Source organism: Macrosteles quadrilineatus, unplaced genomic scaffold, assembly GCF_028750875.1.
Source record: "Macrosteles quadrilineatus isolate MER2022 unplaced genomic scaffold, UCM_ALF_1.0 Scaffold_8__2_contigs__length_117827958, whole genome shotgun sequence".
Lineage (NCBI taxonomy): Eukaryota > Metazoa > Arthropoda > Insecta > Hemiptera > Cicadellidae > Macrosteles > Macrosteles quadrilineatus.
In genome coordinates this window covers 55,473,827-55,495,226 of record NW_026542601.1, presented here as the reverse complement: position 1 = coordinate 55,495,226, position 21,400 = coordinate 55,473,827, and the positions used below count along the sequence as shown (strand labels likewise).

Here is a 21,400-nt window from a genome sequence, read left to right as displayed (position 1 = left end):
ACCTGAACCCAGCAATATGCAACTATGATTTTAAAAGCGAAAAGAGGTCAAAAACATATTAAAACATAGGTTTTGAAAATTTTTCAAACTATGTGTTTTGATAGTCAGTTGTATTGGTCATATTGTTGACATTATAATGCGGGAAAGACGGTGTGGGAAAGAATTAGCTAGGAAAAAAGTGAGGTAATGGAGATCGAAGAAGAGCAGCTTTTAATAGCAGAATAAGCGCTGATAATGTAGGTGGAGTATTTGAATGAGTTACAATGTTTTCAACTGTTGGGAGGATGAGGCGAGAGATTACACTCACCATTTCCACACTTCTTGTTCCTCCTCTTCCTTTTTCTTTCTTCCTTTCTTTGGACTTTCTGTTAGGCTTGTTTCTGAAGCTTTACCTTTAGTGGATTTTGTTTCCTTCTTGATTTGTTTTTTCTTCTTTGCCTGTATACAAATGTGTCAGTTCAAAGCAACATATTATATTCATTCAGAAAAAATATTAATATACCAACCAGTATAAAATAACAACAAAATTTGAGATTTATTTTTAAGGTTAGAAGTTGTTTGAAAAAAATTTTGCAATGTTATTTTAAATTTCTGTTGATGTCTCCTTAGTGTTTTCAGACTCTGGGGACATCAAAATGAAAAAGTAAATCAGTCCCGGATCTAGGTCTTAATAGCTACTTCCCAAAATAGGAAAATTCGCTAAAAACTTGGTAAGCTAAAAGAAGCTGTGATAAAAATGATAGGAAAACAATTACATGATACAAGTGTAACAAAACAAGACTAACCGGTTTAAAGTCTTCTTCATCATCACTCTCTTCCTTTTTCCTCTTCTTCGCACTGCCTTCTTTCTTGGGCTTCTTGCGAGCTATCAAAGGAAGATCGTCTTCATCATCAGACTCCATTTCTCTTTTCATCTTAGCCATTCGAGCAGCCTGAAAATGAGAAACAATACATAGTTATCATTTATAAATATTTTTAAAGGGTTTTAGGGGCTAGTAAGAGCTAAGAGGCTACTAATGGGTACTTTAAGTCAGCCTAAGGAGGAGAATGGAAGAATTAAGACTAAGATGGATTGGACAAACAAAAAAATTGTAGAGGGAAATCCAATTATGATGGAGTTGATGCCAATTGTTAATATGTATCAACTATCAACCTATATTAAATATGGACATACCATTGTTAACAAAACATACAAAGACATACCACAAGTACTTGGAAAATTTATTTTAAAAAATATTCAAATTAGAGTCTCGCTTTCAAAGGGTAATTCACCACTCTTGTTTATATCCTTCAAACATAAGGATTCAGGGTTTTTACAAAACACAATTTAGACTATACCAGTAATTAATATTTTACTCACCATAGGCACATCATCATCGTCATCATCTTCCTCTTTGACGTTTGATGCATCAAAACTGCTCTCCATCTTGCTTTCATCATCAGTCGGCTCTTCTTTGATCATCAGCTTTCCATCATCATCATCAATATCCATGGACTCTTCCTGAAAGTGATGGTAAATATAAATGCATTTATTATCAATTTCATAGCAGTCACAACAGTAGGGGAGACCGGGGATACTTGATACATAGGGAGACTTGATACACCCCACCTAATTTATTACTCTATGGTTAGAATCAGCTGCAAATCAAACCAGATACTCTTTAGGTTGTTTCTAGTTTCCTGTGTTGTCTGGAATAATCTGCTGCACATGATCTGCATATGGTCTTGAAATATTTCATTTCCACACTTAAAAGTAAGTATTTCCTATATCTATATAAATGTGTCTCACGCATATAATTTATATTTTTTAGTTGAAATAACATGTTACATTGTAAGGTACATATTTAGTATATATGCTCTATCAACCTCAGCTCTTCTAAGTTAACCTCAAAGGAGATATGGAACTTGTTATGAAAAATGGTCATAGAGGGACACTTGATACAGTTTTCAAAGGGATATTTGATACACTGTATCAAGTCTCCCTATATTCAAATTCATCTTCTTTAGCCATTTTTTATAAATGTTTGTTATAAATATTTATATATCTGTGTCAAATACTGTTGGTTTTATTGGCTAAACTTGTAAAATGACCACTTTAAGTTTAACCTATAACTATGTTAGCTTGTGTGATTTGAGTTTGTAGTTACCGGTATTTTGCCATTTATTTTTTATTTGTGTAGTTATTTACGGCCTAATAGGTCTAACTTAATTAGCCCACTTATAACCTCAGACTTTATGAGCCTAGGCCTAAACCTAGGTAAAACTAGGTTACAACACTAATCCTTTGGACTAACTTGTTACTACAAGTGTTTTTTTCTTTTTTTTTTAGATGCCGATGTTTTACAAACCGAAGCCTACTACCAATGTACGAAAGAAAATCTCATCTGAAACAATGGAGGCAGCTGTACGAGAAGTTGTTGACGATGGAATAGGATTGCGGAGAACAGCACTTAAGTATGATATCGACAAAATGACCCTTCAGCGGTATGTTAAAAAATTCTTGTCAAAAAATGCAGAACCATCTTCAATGACATTTGAGCCAAACTACCATCAACAACAGGTTTTTACAAAACAGGAGGAGACCATGCTTGATTTTCTTCCAGCCTCAACCACAGACAGACCAAACCCGGAGGCTTCTGAAGGAAACTCCTCAGACCAGCAACCCACCGGGCCTAATAACACGAGTTCAAATCCAGGAACGTCAAGCGATATTCCAACTGACAATTATTTATCTCCTGTAATAGGCCTAGAGATTGAAGTAACAAGTACTCCTGTCTCTAAGAACTTGAAAGAGAGAGAAGGGGAGCGCCACATTCTTACCCCTGAAGACATAGCTCCATATCCGAAGGCAGGTCCTAGGAAGGCCCAAAGAAAAGGTGGGAAGAAAAAGGGCAAAACTCTTATTTTAACAGACACCCCTGTTAAATTACAAATTGAGAAAGAAGTGAAGGAAAAGGAGGAAAAAAAGAATCAGAAGAAAGTGAAATTAAATTTGTTTACATCAAAAAGTAGGCCTGTGAAAAAATTTAAATCAAGCACAAAACATACGCAACCCTCATCTGAAGAAGAAGAGTGGGAGTCAAGTGGGAGTTCCAGTAACTTTGAACCAGAACCACTGTCGGAAGAAGAAGATAATTCAATAAATGTTGGAGACTGGGTGCTCGTAGCCTATAGGTCAAAGAAAAAGGTTCGTAGATTCGTGGGAGTCCTTAAGGAGAAAATTTCTTTTGATGAATGGAACGTTAAGTTTGCTCGCCACATCGAAGGCAGTAAGTTTAAGTGGCCTGATTGTGAAGACATCAGCTGTATCGATGACGGTCAAATTGAAAAAAAACTGTCACCACCCAAATTTCAAGAAAAAAATGACAGATTGACGTTTTCTTTTCAATGAAAAATTTGAAGGACTATGTATCGAATAAGACAAAAATTATCTTGACTTTGTTATGAAACATGGCCAATATCCGATGTATTTAAATATATCTATAAATGTTCTTCAGGTGGCCTAGTTATATTGTTAACGAAAGTAATGTTTATTTTGTGAAGGAAAACCAATTTGTAAGGTTAAATTTTGTCTTTTAAAAGTTCAATTATAGCCTAGACTTGTATTTTTAATATAACTGTAAGCTGTTTTTTATACTTTTTGAATAAAACCATAAACATATCTTGTGAGTTCTTACTATTATAACCAATTTAACCCTGTGTATCAAGTGTCCCCAAAGCTGTCTCAAGTATCCCACCCCTGGGGAGAATTGATACACTTTGCAGGCTTTTATTAAATAAAAATAAAAAAATATATAACATGATTTTTAATGTTTGAAACTTTGGGTTTAGCTAACCAAAATGTTCTGTTAACAGAAAAAACTGGTTAGGTGGTTCTAGGGAAAATAGGAAAAAATAGAAAAATATAAGTTATAAAACTGTATCAAGTATCCCCGGTCTCCCCTAATCTTCAAGAATCAACAGAATTAGGTTTAAACAAGGATTTTATTTTTATCCTTACATTAAAAACTAATTCAAGAATAGCTCTTTGAAGCTCGTTGTACAACACCGAATTGAAACACGGTAAGCCCTTTTTCACACATCAAAATGAGCTCTTTGGTGTGCAACTATTTTCCAAATACCTGTTTTTTAAGACCATATTAACCCCTCTCGAGCTTAATGTATTACCAGCGATTCAATTCTACTTGAGCTGCCACCGTTTGTTTTAAGTGTTCCTTATCCACCTAGCTCTGCCACAAACAGCACAAACTCCTTATGAGTAGCAAACTAGACGAGATTGAAAACTCAATCTGGAGAGACAACGCTTGAAATCACTTGCCCCTAGATTAGGCCCAAGTACGTTTACCACACTATCAACCCTGATCAACCAAAATAGTTTCAAGCTTGACTTCTAGATGTCAGCACGACATGTATAGGTCTCAACAGTTTTTCTACATACCTTTATTGATGTTTGGAAGGAGAAGCTCTCAGGTTCCTCTTTTATCGGGGAAGTTTCACTTTTGATATGTGAGGTATCTGAGAAAAGATTATATGTTAGCATGATTGATGTAACAGAGTATCTTAGAAAATACTGAGGTATTTCTCACAATTTGAGTCACCTAACTTTCAAGAAGTGAGGAGTTCAAGGGATTATTTTACAAAAAGTAAATTTTGAGATTAAGTTTAAAAGTCTGAACCCTGAGAATTTTTTAGGTTATAGTGTTTTAGTTTTTAGAAATCCTTCTTATCAAGTAATATAGGCCTAAATGTCCTTCATGTTAAATAATTTTCCACAAGGTATCAAACTAAAATACTGGCATAGGCAAATTTTATTATAAAATATATATCGGTATTTGATTTTTTTTTTCGGTAACTTAGAATTTTTATCATGTTAAAAATTATTTTTGTTTTCTTGATATTAAAGAGGGTTATCACACATGGTATCAAAACAAAATTAATATAGGAACTATGCCATATGGTAATATCTTATTTTAAACAGGAAGAATAAATGTCTTATGTACATTCGCATTGAAACACTATCAATACTTACTATTACTATATAAAATACTATCCGTTATTAATACTTTTATATGAAGCAAATCAATATCTCAGAATATATCATATAAATTTCAAGAATTTTGAAAAGTTTTACTTAAAGATTAATTTAAATGCGTACCAAAGATAATTTGAATGATTATATTGGAGTTTCATACCATGGGCATACATGTTTACCAACTTCTATTAAACTAAACTACACTATATAAAACAAAAACTTAGTGTACTCTGAATATAAAAACAGTAAGCTACTGTTGCAGTGTAAACTGTGCAGCAAAACCCTGTGTTTTTGGTGACTCAATCCTTACTTAACTGCATTAGTTACTTTATTACAACGGTGTCCCGATTAGGGGAATTCTATATTATTAGGTTCAACAGTAAAAATAGAGTACCGTACTATAAAATGCTCTCAACTAAAAAAATTGTCCAAATGTTGTCATGAACAAACTAATGATTCTAAGGCCTTTAGTCCATTATTAGCCTTTTTATGGGTGTGATCAGTGCTCGATTTAAGGGGGAATGGAGTTCCAGTACCTCTCTTTCGGAAATATAAAAATATTGGCATAAATAGGTAGGCCTACTAATCACATTAAATAGGTTACAGTTCCAGCACCTCAATTTTTACAAATCGAGCACTGGGTGTGATGGTGTTTACATTTATTCTTTAATTGACTCACCATTGTGACAAATAGCAATAACATGTAACACATGAAAGAAATACAGACAAATTCTAAGCAGAGAATGATGAGCTGCAAAAAACACAAATAACCTAATTCCACCCAGTATTGAATGGGTTTGTGCCACCATTTGAACATAAACCTCTCACACACAGGTGATTGTGCTGCCTCTGACAGGCAGTCAGTTTAAAAGAATTTAATCTGGTTCTGGTGTATCACGAGATAAGATGGCATTGTTGATCAGATTATTGACAAGACAAGAAATATAAACAAAGTGTTTGGGCTGAAGGGAGTTCAAAGTGATTGTATAAGGGAAAGCTACAAAAAACCACCTCGTAAGGGTAATTTTGTAAATGTCAGATTTATAAACAGGTAGTTCATGTAGTTTTTAACCTAGCTTGGTGGTGTGTTCAGTGTTGAATAAATGTAAACATGCTCTAAATAAAGGGACATTGTTGGATAATCCTTATTTTGAACCATCTTTCAGGGACTACGCTATAAGGCTGTTGATAAAATTTATAGTTAATCGAGAGCAACTTTATAAGTTTGAATGGTAAAAAATTAAACAAAAATCAGGGCTGTGCTAATGGTTAAAATAACAAATAAAATCTGAATCTTTTTAGAGATTTGATTAGGATTCGAGAACGAATCTACTGTTTCTAACTGTATTGGGATTCAGAATCAATATTCAAATTCACCGGAAAAAGATCCGGATTCAATCATCAATTCGTCAGTTTAAGAACCAAAAACAAATGGACACCAGACTATTGCTTCTAAATAAATTACTATACGTTGAACTGAGTTTTTTTAACTAAATTGGACTATTGGGACTAATTAAAAAATACGGATTTGACTCAGATTCAATAAAATCTGTACAGCTATGATTCTGATTCTGCCCAAAATTTCTGGATTCGCACAGCTCTGAAATTTTTTTTAAGGATTACGAGTACAGTAGACTCTCTCTTATCCGGACACCTTATAACCGGACATCGGTTTAACCGGACTACACTCGGCGGAAATGACATCTCTTTAACCGGACAATTTTTATCAGCACATTGGTTTAACCGGACTAGATCGGCAAGAAGTGGGCAGTACTGAAACAACTGTTCTCTTGGGAAAGATTTGAGACCAGTGATCACGTGTCTAAATACAATGCTCTCCTAAATTTAAGTCGAATATCACAGTAAACAGTCCGTTTTAACGAGTTTTTGGGGACATCGGTTTAACCGGAAACCCCGTTATCTGGACTGGCCTCGGTCCCGAGGAGTCCGGATAAGAGGGAGTCTACTGTATGCAGTTACTAAGCCAATAAAAAAAAATAGGAAAATGTATACATCTACAATAGGTACTTTATTTGAACCAAATGTAATGTTTAACATACCTAAAATAGAGTCTTCAGCAGACTTATCCTTTTCCTTTGCCTTCTCCTTCTCTTTGTCCTTAGATCTTTCTTTATCTTTGTATTTATCCTTCTTATCGGAACTATGTCTGTCTTTGTCTTTACTAGAGCTGGAACTGTGCTTTTCCTTTTCTCTGTCGGATTTGTGTTTATCCGAACTATGTCGCTCCTTATCCTTGCTGGAACTAGAGCTGTGCTTATCTTTACTGCGTTCTTTGTCTTTGTCACGATTTTTGTCCCTTTCTTTGTCCTTTTCACGTTCCTTATCTTTATCCCTATGTTCTTTGTCTTTGGAAGTGCTTTCTGAACTCGGTTTGGAAGAACTACTGTGTTTACTGAAATCAAAGTCATTTAAAAAATTAAAACATTTAATAAAGTTACAACCATTAAAAGCCATAACAGCCAGTGATACAAAATTACATGGACTTTTGAGAACTTTTAGCACCCTAATGAAATACTGACAATTTTTCCTGGAGATTGGAAATATGGTAGCTGTAGACATCCTGACACTTGAGGCAGTGTATTGAAATATGGGATGGATTAAATTAACACTAATTATTTTTAAACTACACACTATAAATAAATGTTACCAGCCTAAGTTAATCTGTATCTCACTAACAAAACTTTTCCTATGAAACACAGTTATGATGTGTTGGTGTTCAGTAAAAGCTATTTACTTACATACTTAACAGCAAACTATCCTAAGGACATGGATGATTATTAGACACATCTTCTAACAATATTCAACATACCTACTGTAAACATTTACAGGATGGTAAATATACAAAAAAAGATTTATAGTGATAGCCTAATGAATTTTGACCAGTAACACAGGTGTTCATCAGGCCCAACAGGGGAGTCTCTCTGTGTCTTTAAGATTGACTGTTTTGTAGGCTACATGTAATAAGGAGGGGGGACGAAAACACGATAACAAATTTAAGAGGAAAACTTGGATAGAAGATCTCCTAGATGCCTGAGAAAAAGGTGAGTAGATGAAGCAGCTTGAGATACCTACTAGAATATTAAGATCCGATGAAGAAGACACACAGGATTGGAGCAAGTAAAGACTAAACGGAGACAGTTAGTTGGCGAGGCTTAGTAATTAAATGGGATTAAAATTTTAGCAATATGCATAAAACACCACAAATACAAAATGCAAACAACATAACTTACCTGGAACTAGAACTTTTGTGCTCTTTATCTTTGCTTGAACTGCTGCTACTTTTGTGATCTTTGTCTTTTCTTTCTTTGTCATCATGATGCTTACTCCTTTCTTTATCCTTTTCTCTATCTCTATCCTTCCTATCTTTATCTTTATCCTTAGAACTACTACTACTACTGTGTTTGTCCTGAAATAAATGCATAAGATAAATAGTATAAAAACAATTGTTTTAATTGTTGGCCTACAGACAAATTTATTGCTGATATTCACATCTTTTTAACTATTCTTTTTAATCATTCAAGAGGTTATAAAAATTTATTGGATAAGGGACGGATTAATGGTTTTTTTATTATTAAGAACTATAGGCTTGTACCTAAATACCTATTTAACTTGTTCTAGGTATGTATTGATATTTTTTTAAATGTTAATCCATAAACAGATATCCTCAAAAATAATATTAGGCTACATTCTGAATGATCTTAATATACCGTAGGCTATTTTTATATTTATTAGTAACCACGGGGGTTTAAGAGGAAAACTATTCACAAGACGTTAGGTTTTCTGAGGGTTCTATTTCTATACAATTGTTCCATACAATCAAAATTATGTACATAAAAAAATGTATTTAAATTAGGGATGGTCAAGTCTCGAAATTTCGGGAAATTTTTGGGAAATTTTTGGGAAATTTTAAATCTTGTTACACAAGACGAGATTTCTTTTTGGCCAAGATTTTTATCAAGACGAGAAAAAAAAAAAAAAAAAAAAATTAAAAACGCCTGCAGAAAGTCAATGCAATACCCGCAATACAGGAGCGTGTTGTAGTTGCGTTTCCTTTGCGAAGGCGTTCTTATTTAATTAATTCTTTAAATGTAAATATTACTTTAATTATTTTAATAATATTACTTTAATAACATTTGAGAAGTTTTGTTAAGTGTAAGGAGTGTGAGGAATGTTTTATTAATATAAAAAGTCAAAACAAGTAACTATTTTATAAAAATAAAATTGCTTTTATTTTATTATTTAAATTTTATTTTAGGATAAGTTGAACTCTATCCTAACTGATATCACTATGTTTCCTAATCGTAGGCATTTTTAATAAGTTAGGTGTGATTAATAAAAAAATGTTGTGCTGATGTTTTTTAATAAAAGATTGTAAATATTCTTGCCTATGATCATTATTTTTGTATTTAAACAGTCATCTAACAATGTTACAAAATCAGGTAAAAATTTTGAACGTGCATTTCCCGTTGCGTATGAAAAGGGAAATCCCGTCTCGAAATTTTATGAGAAATAAAAAATCCCGTCTCGTCTCGAACTAAAAATCCAATCTCGTCCATCCCTAATTTAAATATAAACTATTTGGTAGTTAATGTTATAATATTTGATATTTAAAGTGAAAAACTTACTTTGCTAGAAGAACTTGAATTGTGCTTGGATTTATCACGATCCTTATCCCTTTCCTTGTCTTTCTCTTTGTTTCTATCCCTTTCTTTGTCCTTATCTTTCTCCCTTTCTTTGTCTCTGTGTTTATCCTTGTCACGATCCCTTTCCTTGTGCTCCTTGTGTTTCTCTTTGTCCTTATCCCTGTATTTTTCTTTATCAACGTCTTTGGTTCGATGCTTGTCACGATCACTGTCCCTATGCTTGTCTTTCTCACGATATTTTTCCTTGTCATGTTTATCCCTATCCTTATGTCTTTCTTTATCTTTCTCTTTGTCATATCCATTTGAAAGACCGTTCACCATAGAATGTTGTTTGACATCACCTGAAAAAAGTTGAACAAAGACATGAGAACAATCTAACGGAATAACTGTTGGAAATGTATACTTTGTGTTTAATTAGTTTACAGTTTCTTCATTTTTTATCTCACAATCAATGGTCTGTAACAATAGTATTTTAAGAGGTTTTTTAGTGAATTTCCCTATAGGGAAGTACGGTATTACCGTAGGTGGAACGGTTAGACCTAGGCCCAGGATCGATTTACTTGTTCATTTTGATGTCCCCAGAGGCAATCAGACAAATTGAAATTGGCTTAGCCTGCAGGTTTGCTGGGGCAGGGGCATTTGAAGTACCTAAATTACAATAAGTTAACTCTTTAAATAAATAAATCTTTATTGTCACATAACGTTTACCTAATATAGCAATGCTATTAACAAATGACATTGTCAAAATACAAATACCTCAAGACTAAGGAGCTATACATAAACAATACATATACATAAAATAAACTAAAGCTATAAAAATTACCCCCGCCGCAGCAAACCTGCCGACTAAGCGAATTTCCATTTGTCTGAATCGATTTTCAATTAAAATCTATTTAAATAACATTAGGTTTAACGAGTACCTAGGTTTACTATAAAGTGTGTTGTTTGGTAAAATATTAATAGTTTAGAAGGCCTATAAAATAAATAAATTTGCCAAGTTTAATAAAAATATATCCATAAACAAGCAAACTACAACATTTTACAATATTCTCCCTAACGGGGTAACTATACAAAAACACTTTGATAATACTAAATTATTTGTTTTTTAAGCTAGGGAAATTCACTAGTTAAAGTAGTTTAACTTAATTGCAGAAAAAATTATCACAGCCACTTTTTTATTAGCCTATATTTCAAGTTAGGCTACCTGAGGCAAGTAACCTGCTTGCCAACTGCTTTGTGTAAACGCCGCTTTTCAGAAGATGCATTAAGAATAAGTTACCGTACTCTTTTTTTGTAAAAATATCCTTGTGGGGGTTTCAATTTTACCCTGAAACACCAGTACCTAACTTTTAGTATCATTTGGCCTCCCACAAATACTAGAATAAAACCCGGTAAGTTATGGGTCATAAACATAAACAAATGACATTGTTGGCCCGAATCCTATACTAATAGCATTAACGTTTTGGCAGTTCCATTTAAGCAATGTTGATTTGATAATCGACTAAAATAAAATTAGGTTAAATTATTTAACCTAAGCCTTGAAAGTATAAATCAGAAGATTCTGAGGACGATATTTCTATCAAAACAGTAGGAGTTTTCACTTGATATAACTTAAATATTGATTGCAAGTTATGCTTTTCAAAAAGACTTGATAATACGTGCTGTGGCGGTTAACTTATTTTGGTTTGGCTTAGTTAAGTTTAAGATAATAACAAACTAGGCCTATGTAACGTTTATACACACAAGAGTTGATAAATAGGCTATTTATAGTAATTGTTTTCAAACAAAAAAATTACACTTAGTTTTGTTAGCTACTTAACCTAAGTTAAGTTAATGTTAAAGCTACAGCACACTGTAATAGATTGGTGGGCGATAATCTACTTGATAATCCCCATAAATTAACAGAAAATCAATATTAAAATTGAATATAAGCCTACGTAACTTTAAAAGGCTATTGATTAAACTTGCTATATTTTAAGTTTAATCGATAGTTTAGCCCTCCGAGTGTCCCTTGTTTTGGCCTTAATGTCTGCCTATTTTTTGCTCATTTGCAAGGTTTTATTAAAACGGATCTGAGAAGCTTGAAAACAATGTTAATTATACTGTTCTATATACCATTTTGTTTGGAAAATCATGGGCTTCAATATTATACATAGAACATAAGGAACATTTGTTTCAAAAAAATTTTTAGGTAAAAAAAAATATTTTGGAAAATTAAAAAAAAAAAATAAGTTTGCGCTCAGTGAAATTGTATAAATTATAGGCCTATAAATATTTGAGAATAGCCACTTTGTTCTAAATTTTATGAGGATTACAAACATATAATAATATAAGGAAGTAGATTTGCAAATAAATAAGTTATGGGCAAAAAACAGATTTCAGTACATAGCGTTTAGCTAAGAATGCATAGCCTAATTATAGCTAGGAATCTGGCTGATAATTTACATCAATATCACTACCTACTTCTTCAGGATCATCAACCAGCCCTTCAAAATCACTTAAGTCTTCTTATAATGCACCACGTATATCACTACTTTTGATTTTTAACACTAAAACAATGATAAACGTAATAAAACACATCAGTCATCGGTCCGAGGTTAACCGCTGCTGTTTACAAATACGCACGTCAGCTATCTGCTACAATATTTTCGGAACTAAAATGAATAGCGCTTAGAGACAGACCTCCGGAGAAAGCTCTGAATCTGTGAAATAAAACGATACCTAACTCGATCCAGTTCAATCCGATTTTGTCAGTCATAGAGCCTTCGCCGTAAACAGTGTTTTGTGAGTCGCTGCAGCGACACAAAACACTACACAAAGTGTGTTATGTGTCGCTGCAGCGACAAATAACACTCGGAGGGTTAGTAGGCTATATTAAAGTAATAACTTATTCCATCGATAATTGTGGATAATATCTTAAGTTCTCTTTGGAATTGTAGATTGATGTTTTTAAATTGATTGATTATACGATTTTTTAAATGTTTTTTGCAGGTTCGTACCCTAATCAACCGACTCTAGGCCTAGTCAGATTTCAAGGTGGCGTAGCTCTAACCAACATTCATAAAATGCATTTGAGTGTGGTCACGGATCTCTCTATTACCAAATAAATAAATTCAGCGGTCAACAAGGAAGGCATTTATTTGTTTAAATTGTTTATTTACAGTACAGTAGACTCCTTCTTATCTGGACACCTTTTAACCGGACATTGGTTCAACCGGACTACACTCGGAAATGACATCTCTTTACCCGGACAATTTTATCAGCACATCGGTTTAACTAGACTGGATCGGCAGGAAATGGGCGGTACTGAAACGACAGGTCTCGTATCAAAGATTAGAGACCAGTGATCACATGTCTAAATATGTAATAATCATTATCGGCTTATACAGTATGCATTTAAATGGTCCGTTTTACCAAGTATTGGGGGACGTTGGCTTAACCGGCAAAACCCTTATCTGGACTGGCCTCGGTCCCGAGGAGTCCGGATAAGAGGGAGTCTACTGCAGTAACATTTTCTTTACAGCCTATTAAGTACCTTTGATCCCATTTAAGGTTGTCATATACATAACTTAATGTGGGAAAAAGTGGAGATTTAAGTTAGTTGGAAGATAAAAAATAAGGGGACAGCAAAATTGGTGGAATAGGCTTTCAATAAATTTCATGCAAATATATTTGATTATGTTAATGTAATCATTAAAAAAAACCATCTACAGCACTATTTGATATTAAAATTAGGCTTAGGACGAATACAAATAAACCATTGCTATTGCTGAAATAGACCTACAACAGCAGTCTCGATTTTTAAATAGGTATGGGTAAATTTTTTAAAGTCATAAGCTGTCATTGCTCATAAAAAGATGAGGTTGAAACTGTTAATTACTGAGAAAAACGTGATTTGAGGTATAGCATAAATAAATCTGGTCAAAAGGGACATTTTAATTAACTTATGTTATTTTATAAAACTGTTATCTAACTCGTAATAGGTAATTGAATACATGTGAATAAAATGTTGTGGTTGTTCAAAGAATTTTAGCATTTAGGCCTAGTTTGTCTGCAAAATGTTAATTTCCCGAGAAAGTGCTCCATTCAACCCGAGTAGACACGTTAAAGTTTTGACATTGCAGTCTAGCCAAGAATTGTTCATTCATCCTCCGTGAACCTCCTTATTTAAATAACATGTAAAGTTTATCTGTTCTCGAAGACTGAAGACGGAACTTGCTGGCTGTTACTTAGACCTTTCTACAGCATCGATGAATATTTGTCTTGGCAAAAACTTGAGTGACTATGTTATGAGTTAAATCATCTTTCTACTGCAAGGATTCCAATCAACATAGATTTTTAATTGGCAACATATTGTATTGACACCTTTTTCAATCTTAAAAATTGTAAAATAAAGTAGGCTACTCTTGTATTCTTGTGTTCTTGTCCCCTCTGTAGAGGTTATAGAGAAACTTAATGTAAATAAGTGAATTCAAATGATAGAAAAACAACATCTTTATATATAATTCTGTAAGACAAAATTTGTACCAGAAAATTGTGGACGTTTGGTAAGTCGCAGAAAAGTGGGAAGGGTCTAAAATTAAAGGTCTTCACCCCAGGGACTCGGGGAAAAAAGCAGAATTCCCATAAAGTTTCCAGAAAACGAGATATAACGTAAATTATCCACCATAAGAAAAGCATGGGGACTGAAAAACGTCTGCATTCTTATCAGCTGTTACTTATTTATTTGGAATTTTTGTTTACATTTATTCCGAAAGTCAATGATGTTAAATAATATTTCAAAATGAAATGTATTTGTTTAATTTTTTTGTTTTGTTTGATGAGTGAAGTAACTAGACAGGGTAGGGAAAGACCTGCAAGACGTGGAAGAGAGTATTCAGGAATTCAACTGTCAAGAAATTCTGAAAGAGAAATTCATGTAAATTTAAATTATGTTAATTTAAATTCATGTAAATTTAGTGCTCTGTGCATATAAGGCCTAACTATGAAAGAAATCCACAAGCTGTGCGTTCAAGAATGCTGGAAAATTAGTTGAGTGTTGTTTCTCACAATCTAGGTCCTCTTAACAGCACTTGCATGTATTGTGGCGCATTTCACTTTGCAGAGGAGGCCACAAATGGACATTTCAACGCATGTTGCCACAATAACATGTCACAACCACAAGTAAATGGCGAACTAAAAGAACTGTTTTCACATGGTTCTAACTTCATAAAAAACATAAGGCAATACAACAGTGCAATGGCCTTTGCGTCGCTTTCCGCTACACAAAAAGAGATTCCGGGAAATGGGCCTTACTACTGTGAAATGGGGAGTTGCCTTCATATGGACAATTGTGTCTAAATTTAGGGGCTATGGCCCCTACAGGCCATTAGTTATCTAATAATAAAAACTAAATGTGCACATAATTAAAACAAACCTTATATCTATCCCATCAAATAAATACAAAATGTGAAAAGAATAATTATACCTACAGACAAATAAAATGGAAATACTGTACAAGAATGATTTTGCCAAACATCGATCTTAACACTTGATTTTATAAGCAATTATAAACAAAAGCAGGAGGGTAGAATAAGAGCTTCGCTTCGCTCTGCTCAAAAAGCACTTGAAATATTATAACATGGATAGCCTAGGAGTTAACATCAATAATTGAGAGCCCTCTCGATTGGGATAAGTTAATCCTATTGATGATCTACTTCTAATATAGTCATTGCTTCTAGCAAACAAATACTAAAATACTCTCTTATTGTTTTGTGTTATAACTATATATGATTTTAATTATTTACAAACATCTTAATTAGGCCTATATATTTTATTTGTCTTTTATATATATTCTATTATAAATTACCATACTCAAGTTGAAAGTGAAGCACTATTATAAAAGCGCTTAATCAGGTCTATCAGTCAAAACAAAACTTAAATTGTTCACACCAAGTGGGAATATAATTTGAAATAAGTCTTTCCGTCAATGAAATCTTTGAAAAATATTTCATTTTTCCATGTAAGTTCGGTAGGTAGCCTACCGGTACTGGAAAGTGTAGTATACTCATCACCCATTTCAATATAAGAATTTATTATCTTGTTTTAAAATTGGTTTGCTGATATAGCACTATAAGATACAGGGAAGGTAAAGTGTGTTCTTAGTAAAATGTCCTTAGATTAGTGGTTTATTGAATTGTACAAAAAATTAAAATTAAAGTCAAATATCCATTAACAAGCCAAACTACAACCAACAAGTTTACCTAATATTTTACTTTTCAAAACATGTTAATTTTTATTCATTTTTTATGAATTTTTCAACTTACCGGCAACCATTTAGCTATCTTTAATATAAGTTACTAGATTATCTGTTTTTTTAACATCCAAAAAATGATTTACAAAGATGTTTGAAGTTTTTTTTAGTGTCAAACATGAGGAAACCTAATTTTTACCTGTTCTCATAGTCCGATCATGCTGGTTCGCAAACTCGTTACAACAAACGTTGGTTTACACGTTTGTACCAAATTTCATCATAAAATCGGATGATTTTGACTCAAGTTAATAAATTATATGTGTATAGGCTATAATTATATGAATTGAACTGATGGTGTAAAAGGCTTCTGTGGACCTCAAAATGAATTAGTAAAAACTGTATCAGCAATCCGACACATACTCTCAGCCATTCAATAACTTTAATCATGGATAAGCAATGGGAGTAACTATGTGATACATATTTTATAAGGAAAATCACAAAAGTTGCTATAACTTATGAACTATAATTTTTACAGCAATGGGAGGTTACGTACTATTTTGTTTGGAGTTACTGTAAAGCGGGGTTACTTGAACACACTTTTCAACTTCTGATATGAATATTTTCTAAAATATTTATAAATTTTCAATTGTTTTTAGATAGGCTCTATGGACTCACCTAGGAGAGTACATTTACAATATTTTAATTTTGTATACATAGGCCTACCTATTAATTATATTTTGTTTGTTGAAAAATATATGCGGTTCAAGTCACCTCGTGGGTCGGGGTGACTTGAACACAGCATATATTTTTCAATGTTGTATGCATTAATGTACAACCTTATGGAGTTACTTGAATACACTGTAAAAGAGCTTTCAAATGATATTATTTTAACCTATTTTAAAAATTGTTTATATGAGTTATGAACAATTATTGTTCGAAAAACACATATAGGAGAGTACATTTACAATATTTCTATTTTTTATACATATTAATTATATTTTTTAATGTTATTATTATGTGTATGCATTAATGATAATTTTACAACCTTATGGGGTTACTTGAATACACTGTAAAAGAGCTTCAAATGATATTATGTTAACCTATTTAAAAAATTTTTATATGAGTTATGAACAATTATTGTTCGAAAAACACAAATTCTCCCAAGAAACTTTAAAAAAATCATCACAAACTTGTTTTAGAAGTAAAACATATTTTACCTTAAAATGATGTGGAAGAGTTGTAGTTTCATAGAAAAAATTAAACCTATTTTTTTCGTTCATTTTAAGTATTTTTTTCTTATACCAACGAAAAACATCATTTTTCCACCTGCCCACGGGTCAAGTGTTTTTGGTCTTAATTTGATAATAACTGTAAAATTTTAAAACTAAAATAAATTATGAACATTCTTTGTACAATATTTACATTAAGGACCTTTCACTTCTAGGTTTTCAGTTTTTGTTATGCTTCTGGCGCCATTTAGTGATACAGTAGAACCTCGCTAATTTGAATTTCAGAGGAAAGACAATATATTTCGAATTATAGCAATTTTGAAATATAGAGAGTTTAAATTATAGAGGTCATGGAATAAATAAAATTCGAATTATGGAGGTCCCAGTTGTAAGTGTGTAGAGAGTTTGAGAGAACGGAGACTAATGAACACATCGTGGAACATCAATAAGAGCGTCAGTTCATGTTTCAACAGGCATATTTGTTGTTCTAAATTCAAATTACAGAGGCTTGCGGTGACACAGTTTGAATTGTAGAGGTTGACTTCGAATTTTGGAGGTAACAATTCAAATTATGGCAACAAAATTTGAATTGTAGAGGGTCAAGTATGTACAAATTCGAATTGTAGAGGCTGCAATAATCGAAAAACTTTTTTGGGTTCAGGGGGTGGCCCTAAATGGATATATCCACTCAAACTCAAAATTTTAACGAAAACAATACTTTCTCCCTGTAGCCTAAGACTAAATTAAGTAATGTACTGTAAGTTAAGTAACTTAGGTTATAGGGGAGAAAGTAAAAATGAAATCGGTCCCTGCTGGTAGAGGTATGAGACCAACGGCAGCTTTACCCTTTAACCCTCCGAGTGTCCCTAGTTTTGGCCTTAATGTTTGCTTATTTTTTGCGCATTTGCAAGGTTTTATTAAAACGGATCTGAGAAGCTTAAAAACAATGTTAATTATACTGTTCTATATACTATTTTGTTTGGAAAATCATGGGCTTCAATAATTATACATAAAACATAAGGAACATTTGTTTCAAAAACATTTTTTAGGTAGAAAAAAAATAATTAAAAAAAATAAGTTTGCGTTCAATGAAATTGTATAGATTATGGGCCTATAAATATTTGAAAATAGCCACATTGTTCAGAATTTTATGAGGATTCCAAAAATATAATAATATAAGGAAGTAGATTTGCAAATAAATAAGTTATGGGCAAAAAACAGATTTTGGTACATAGCGTTTCTAAGAATGCATAGCCTAACCATAGCTAGGAATCTGGCTGATAATTTACATCAATAGGCCTATCACTACCTACTTCTTCAGGATCATCAACCAGCCCTTCAAAATCACTTAAATCTTCTTATAAGTTAATGCACCACGTATATCACTACTTTTGATTTTTAACACTAAAACAATGATAAACGTAATAAAACACATCAGTCATCGGTGCGAGGTTAACCAAGCTGTTTACAAATACGCACGTCAGCTGTCTGTTACAATTATGATAGGCTCGAGAAAGAAAAGCGCTTAGAGACAGACCTCGGGAGAAAGCTTAGAATCTGCCAAATAAAACGATACCTAACTCGATACAGTTCAATCCGATTTTGTCAGTCATAGAGCCTTCGCCGTAAACGAGTCGAAAAATCAACACAAAACACTACACAAAGTGTGTTAATTTTAAAGTGTGTCGATATTTCGACACATAACACTCGGAGGGTTAAAATTTTTAAATAAATTTGTATTTCCTGCAATGAAATGGTATACTTCTAGGCTTTGTCAGAAGTCAGAACTAACTTAACTTAACTTACAGTTTTAACGTAGTTAAGTTACTTAGAGGTGGGTTGAGTACATTAAGTAGGGTGGTGATATTTGAGCCCGACTGAAAACTCAATCCTCAGATTAGAAAGAAACTCAAACCCGATTTTTTGATACCGATAGTGTAACTTACACAATCCGATATCGATAGGCCCTAGTGTAAACTTAACTTAATCGCTGGGCTCTCCATAGATCGATTCAATCGTATTCTATCCGAATATCATAGTGAACCCTAGGCTATCCATATTTTTTCCATTTCCCTGGATAAAATCCATTAAGTTAGGCCTCCCTCGGATCGCGGCATGTAGGAGAGGTGGAAGTATTAAAAGCCTAAGTCTACCAAGAGGTGAGGTTATGACCTAACCAAACACGACGTAAACAAACTCCTAGGTATTAATTATAATGCACAATTATTTGAAACTAAAATAGGAATAAACTTAAAATAGCCTTAAAAAAATAGTTTTACAAAATCAGTGTAGGAAAAATCATCCTTGTTATAGCCTACTTCTGTCCGGCAATATTACTCACCATCAGAGTGGTTAACAGCTGTTTCAGAGTAGCCGTTCTCCTATAAAAACAAAATATATTAAAATAAATCTATGTTTAAATCAATATTTTCATCCCCCAGAACAAATTAGGAATGAAAAAACAAGTATATTTCACAATTCATTTTACACTACGTGGGACTTAGAAAATTTTCCTCATCGCCATGTTGGACTTAGAATATTTCACCCATCGGAGAGAGATTCCCAACTATATCAGTACATAACAACTTTGATTTAAGTTAAATTAGTTAACATTAAAGGAAGATTATTCCTATTTTACCTCGCTAAGAACAGCAGCGCCACCAGAACTATCGAGTGGAGATTCCATCTCAAATAAAATTAAAGTTTTACCACACGACCAAGTCGAAGAGAACGAGCGTTGAAGAGAAGAGAATACAAGTCCAGGAGACGCAGGCAGGCAGGGAAGCGGGCACTTCGGTCAAAAACTAAGTCAGAAAATGGCTCAGTGCGCATGCGCGTGGACATAGACGTTCGTTCGTGCCAATGCCCCTTTTAAACTCAACTGTGTGAATGCAGCAGTTCTATTCTCCACTTCCAGACAAAGGCTTCTCACCCGAAATCATAAATTCGTTTGCACCTGACGACGGATAACCGTTATGAATTCTAAAGTCCTAAATGTATTTACTAACTAAACTGTAGACTACATATATTTTATAGTTAGTATGACATTTTTTAAGTTATATAAACGTTATGGAAACTTTATTTTTTAATTTTTATTAAAACCTTCATGTTACTAAGTATTAATTTATTTTTCTTGAATGACACATACCAAAATACTAATTAGGTAGTTTGGCAAGGTATAGTTATTATTTAGTAATCTTTTAAATAAAATAAAAAAATGTGAGAAAGCTATTTTAGAATATTAGAAAGTAAACATAAATTAGTCAAATTTAAGATTTTAATTTTATGGTTGAATTTCAATTTTAATTGTTAGGAACTATTAATTATTTTCTTACTAAAACATCTTGTTCAAATTTACATAAATGAAGAACATTAATTTTTAATGCAGGAAACTATACTTACCTATTTTAATTTATTAATCAGGTTTCACAGGATAAATCTGAGATTTGTATGATATTGAAAAAAATTAAATGTACATATGTTTACCTACTGGTGTTCACATTAGGTAGGTAATGTACAGACGTAAACGCATTAATACAAACCAGCGTACCTGGCGAGCGAAATTGTGTGTCAAGGAGAAACATCTGTCCACCAAATGCGTCTGTAGGCAATCCTAAGTGTTGCTATTTAAAAAAATTAAGATAATTTAACAAATTATTTTATTAACAGATCTTATAAAATTTTTCTGTAAACAATATTTTGTGTGTAAACACGGTTGTCTCGACGAAATCGGCCTTGGTGTTCTCCATCTTTAATCCATCTACTACTTACTGCGACATACAGTTGGCCGTGATCAAACACCGCTTCTGGGAGAACTACTCCAACCTTACCCAAAGATTGGCCCTGTGATTTGTTTATATGGTCATAGCAATGCCACAATATTCGGGAACTGTGTGCGATGGAGACTAAACGGTACGGCAAACAGAGTATCGGATGAGCACATATGTATTCGTGGTATAAGAATTCATTTGTTTGAGCTCCAGTCAATACTTCACAGTCAATTGAATTACTATGCAATCTCTTGACTCTCATCCTTGTTCCGTTAATTAGACCTTTTGCTGTATCAAGATTACGACTCAACATAACCACGGCGTTCTCCTTCAACCGGCGTTCACTAGCCGGAAGTCCGCTAATTGATAAACTATTCAAGAATTCCGTCGGGTAGTTGATACCGTCGCTGCCGTCTTCTCTGAGTACCTTGTCAAAACTATAATAAGTTATATTGGCCTGGTATTTTCTCCAA

At 33.1% G+C, this 21,400-nt stretch overlaps 1 protein-coding gene across 3 annotated transcripts in view; it reads right to left on the bottom strand.

The window, feature by feature from the left end:
- Positions 1-19,945, bottom strand: part of LOC128999576 (DNA topoisomerase I, mitochondrial-like) — a 35,343-nt gene extending 15,398 nt beyond the window's left edge. Inside the window, exons 1-9 of one of the 3 annotated variants that reach the window (XM_054426151.1) lie at positions 19,796-19,945; positions 19,499-19,538; positions 9,679-10,037; positions 8,284-8,459; positions 7,093-7,445; positions 4,439-4,515; positions 1,361-1,501; positions 786-932; positions 308-438 (exon numbers count right to left, since the gene is read on the bottom strand). In XM_054426151.1, coding sequence (XP_054282126.1) covers positions 308-438; positions 786-932; positions 1,361-1,501; positions 4,439-4,515; positions 7,093-7,445; positions 8,284-8,459; positions 9,679-10,037; positions 19,499-19,538; positions 19,796-19,843 — 1,472 coding nt within the window. In that variant the 5' untranslated portion in view covers positions 19,844-19,945. Of the gene's footprint in view, positions 1-307; positions 439-785; positions 933-1,360; positions 1,502-4,438; positions 4,516-4,586; positions 4,763-5,711; positions 5,731-7,092; positions 7,446-8,283; positions 8,460-9,678; positions 10,038-19,498; positions 19,539-19,795 lie in introns of those variants that run through there. The other 2 variants (XM_054426153.1, XM_054426152.1) reach the window with 2 other exon arrangements.
- Positions 19,946-21,400: the final 1,455 nt, after the last annotated feature.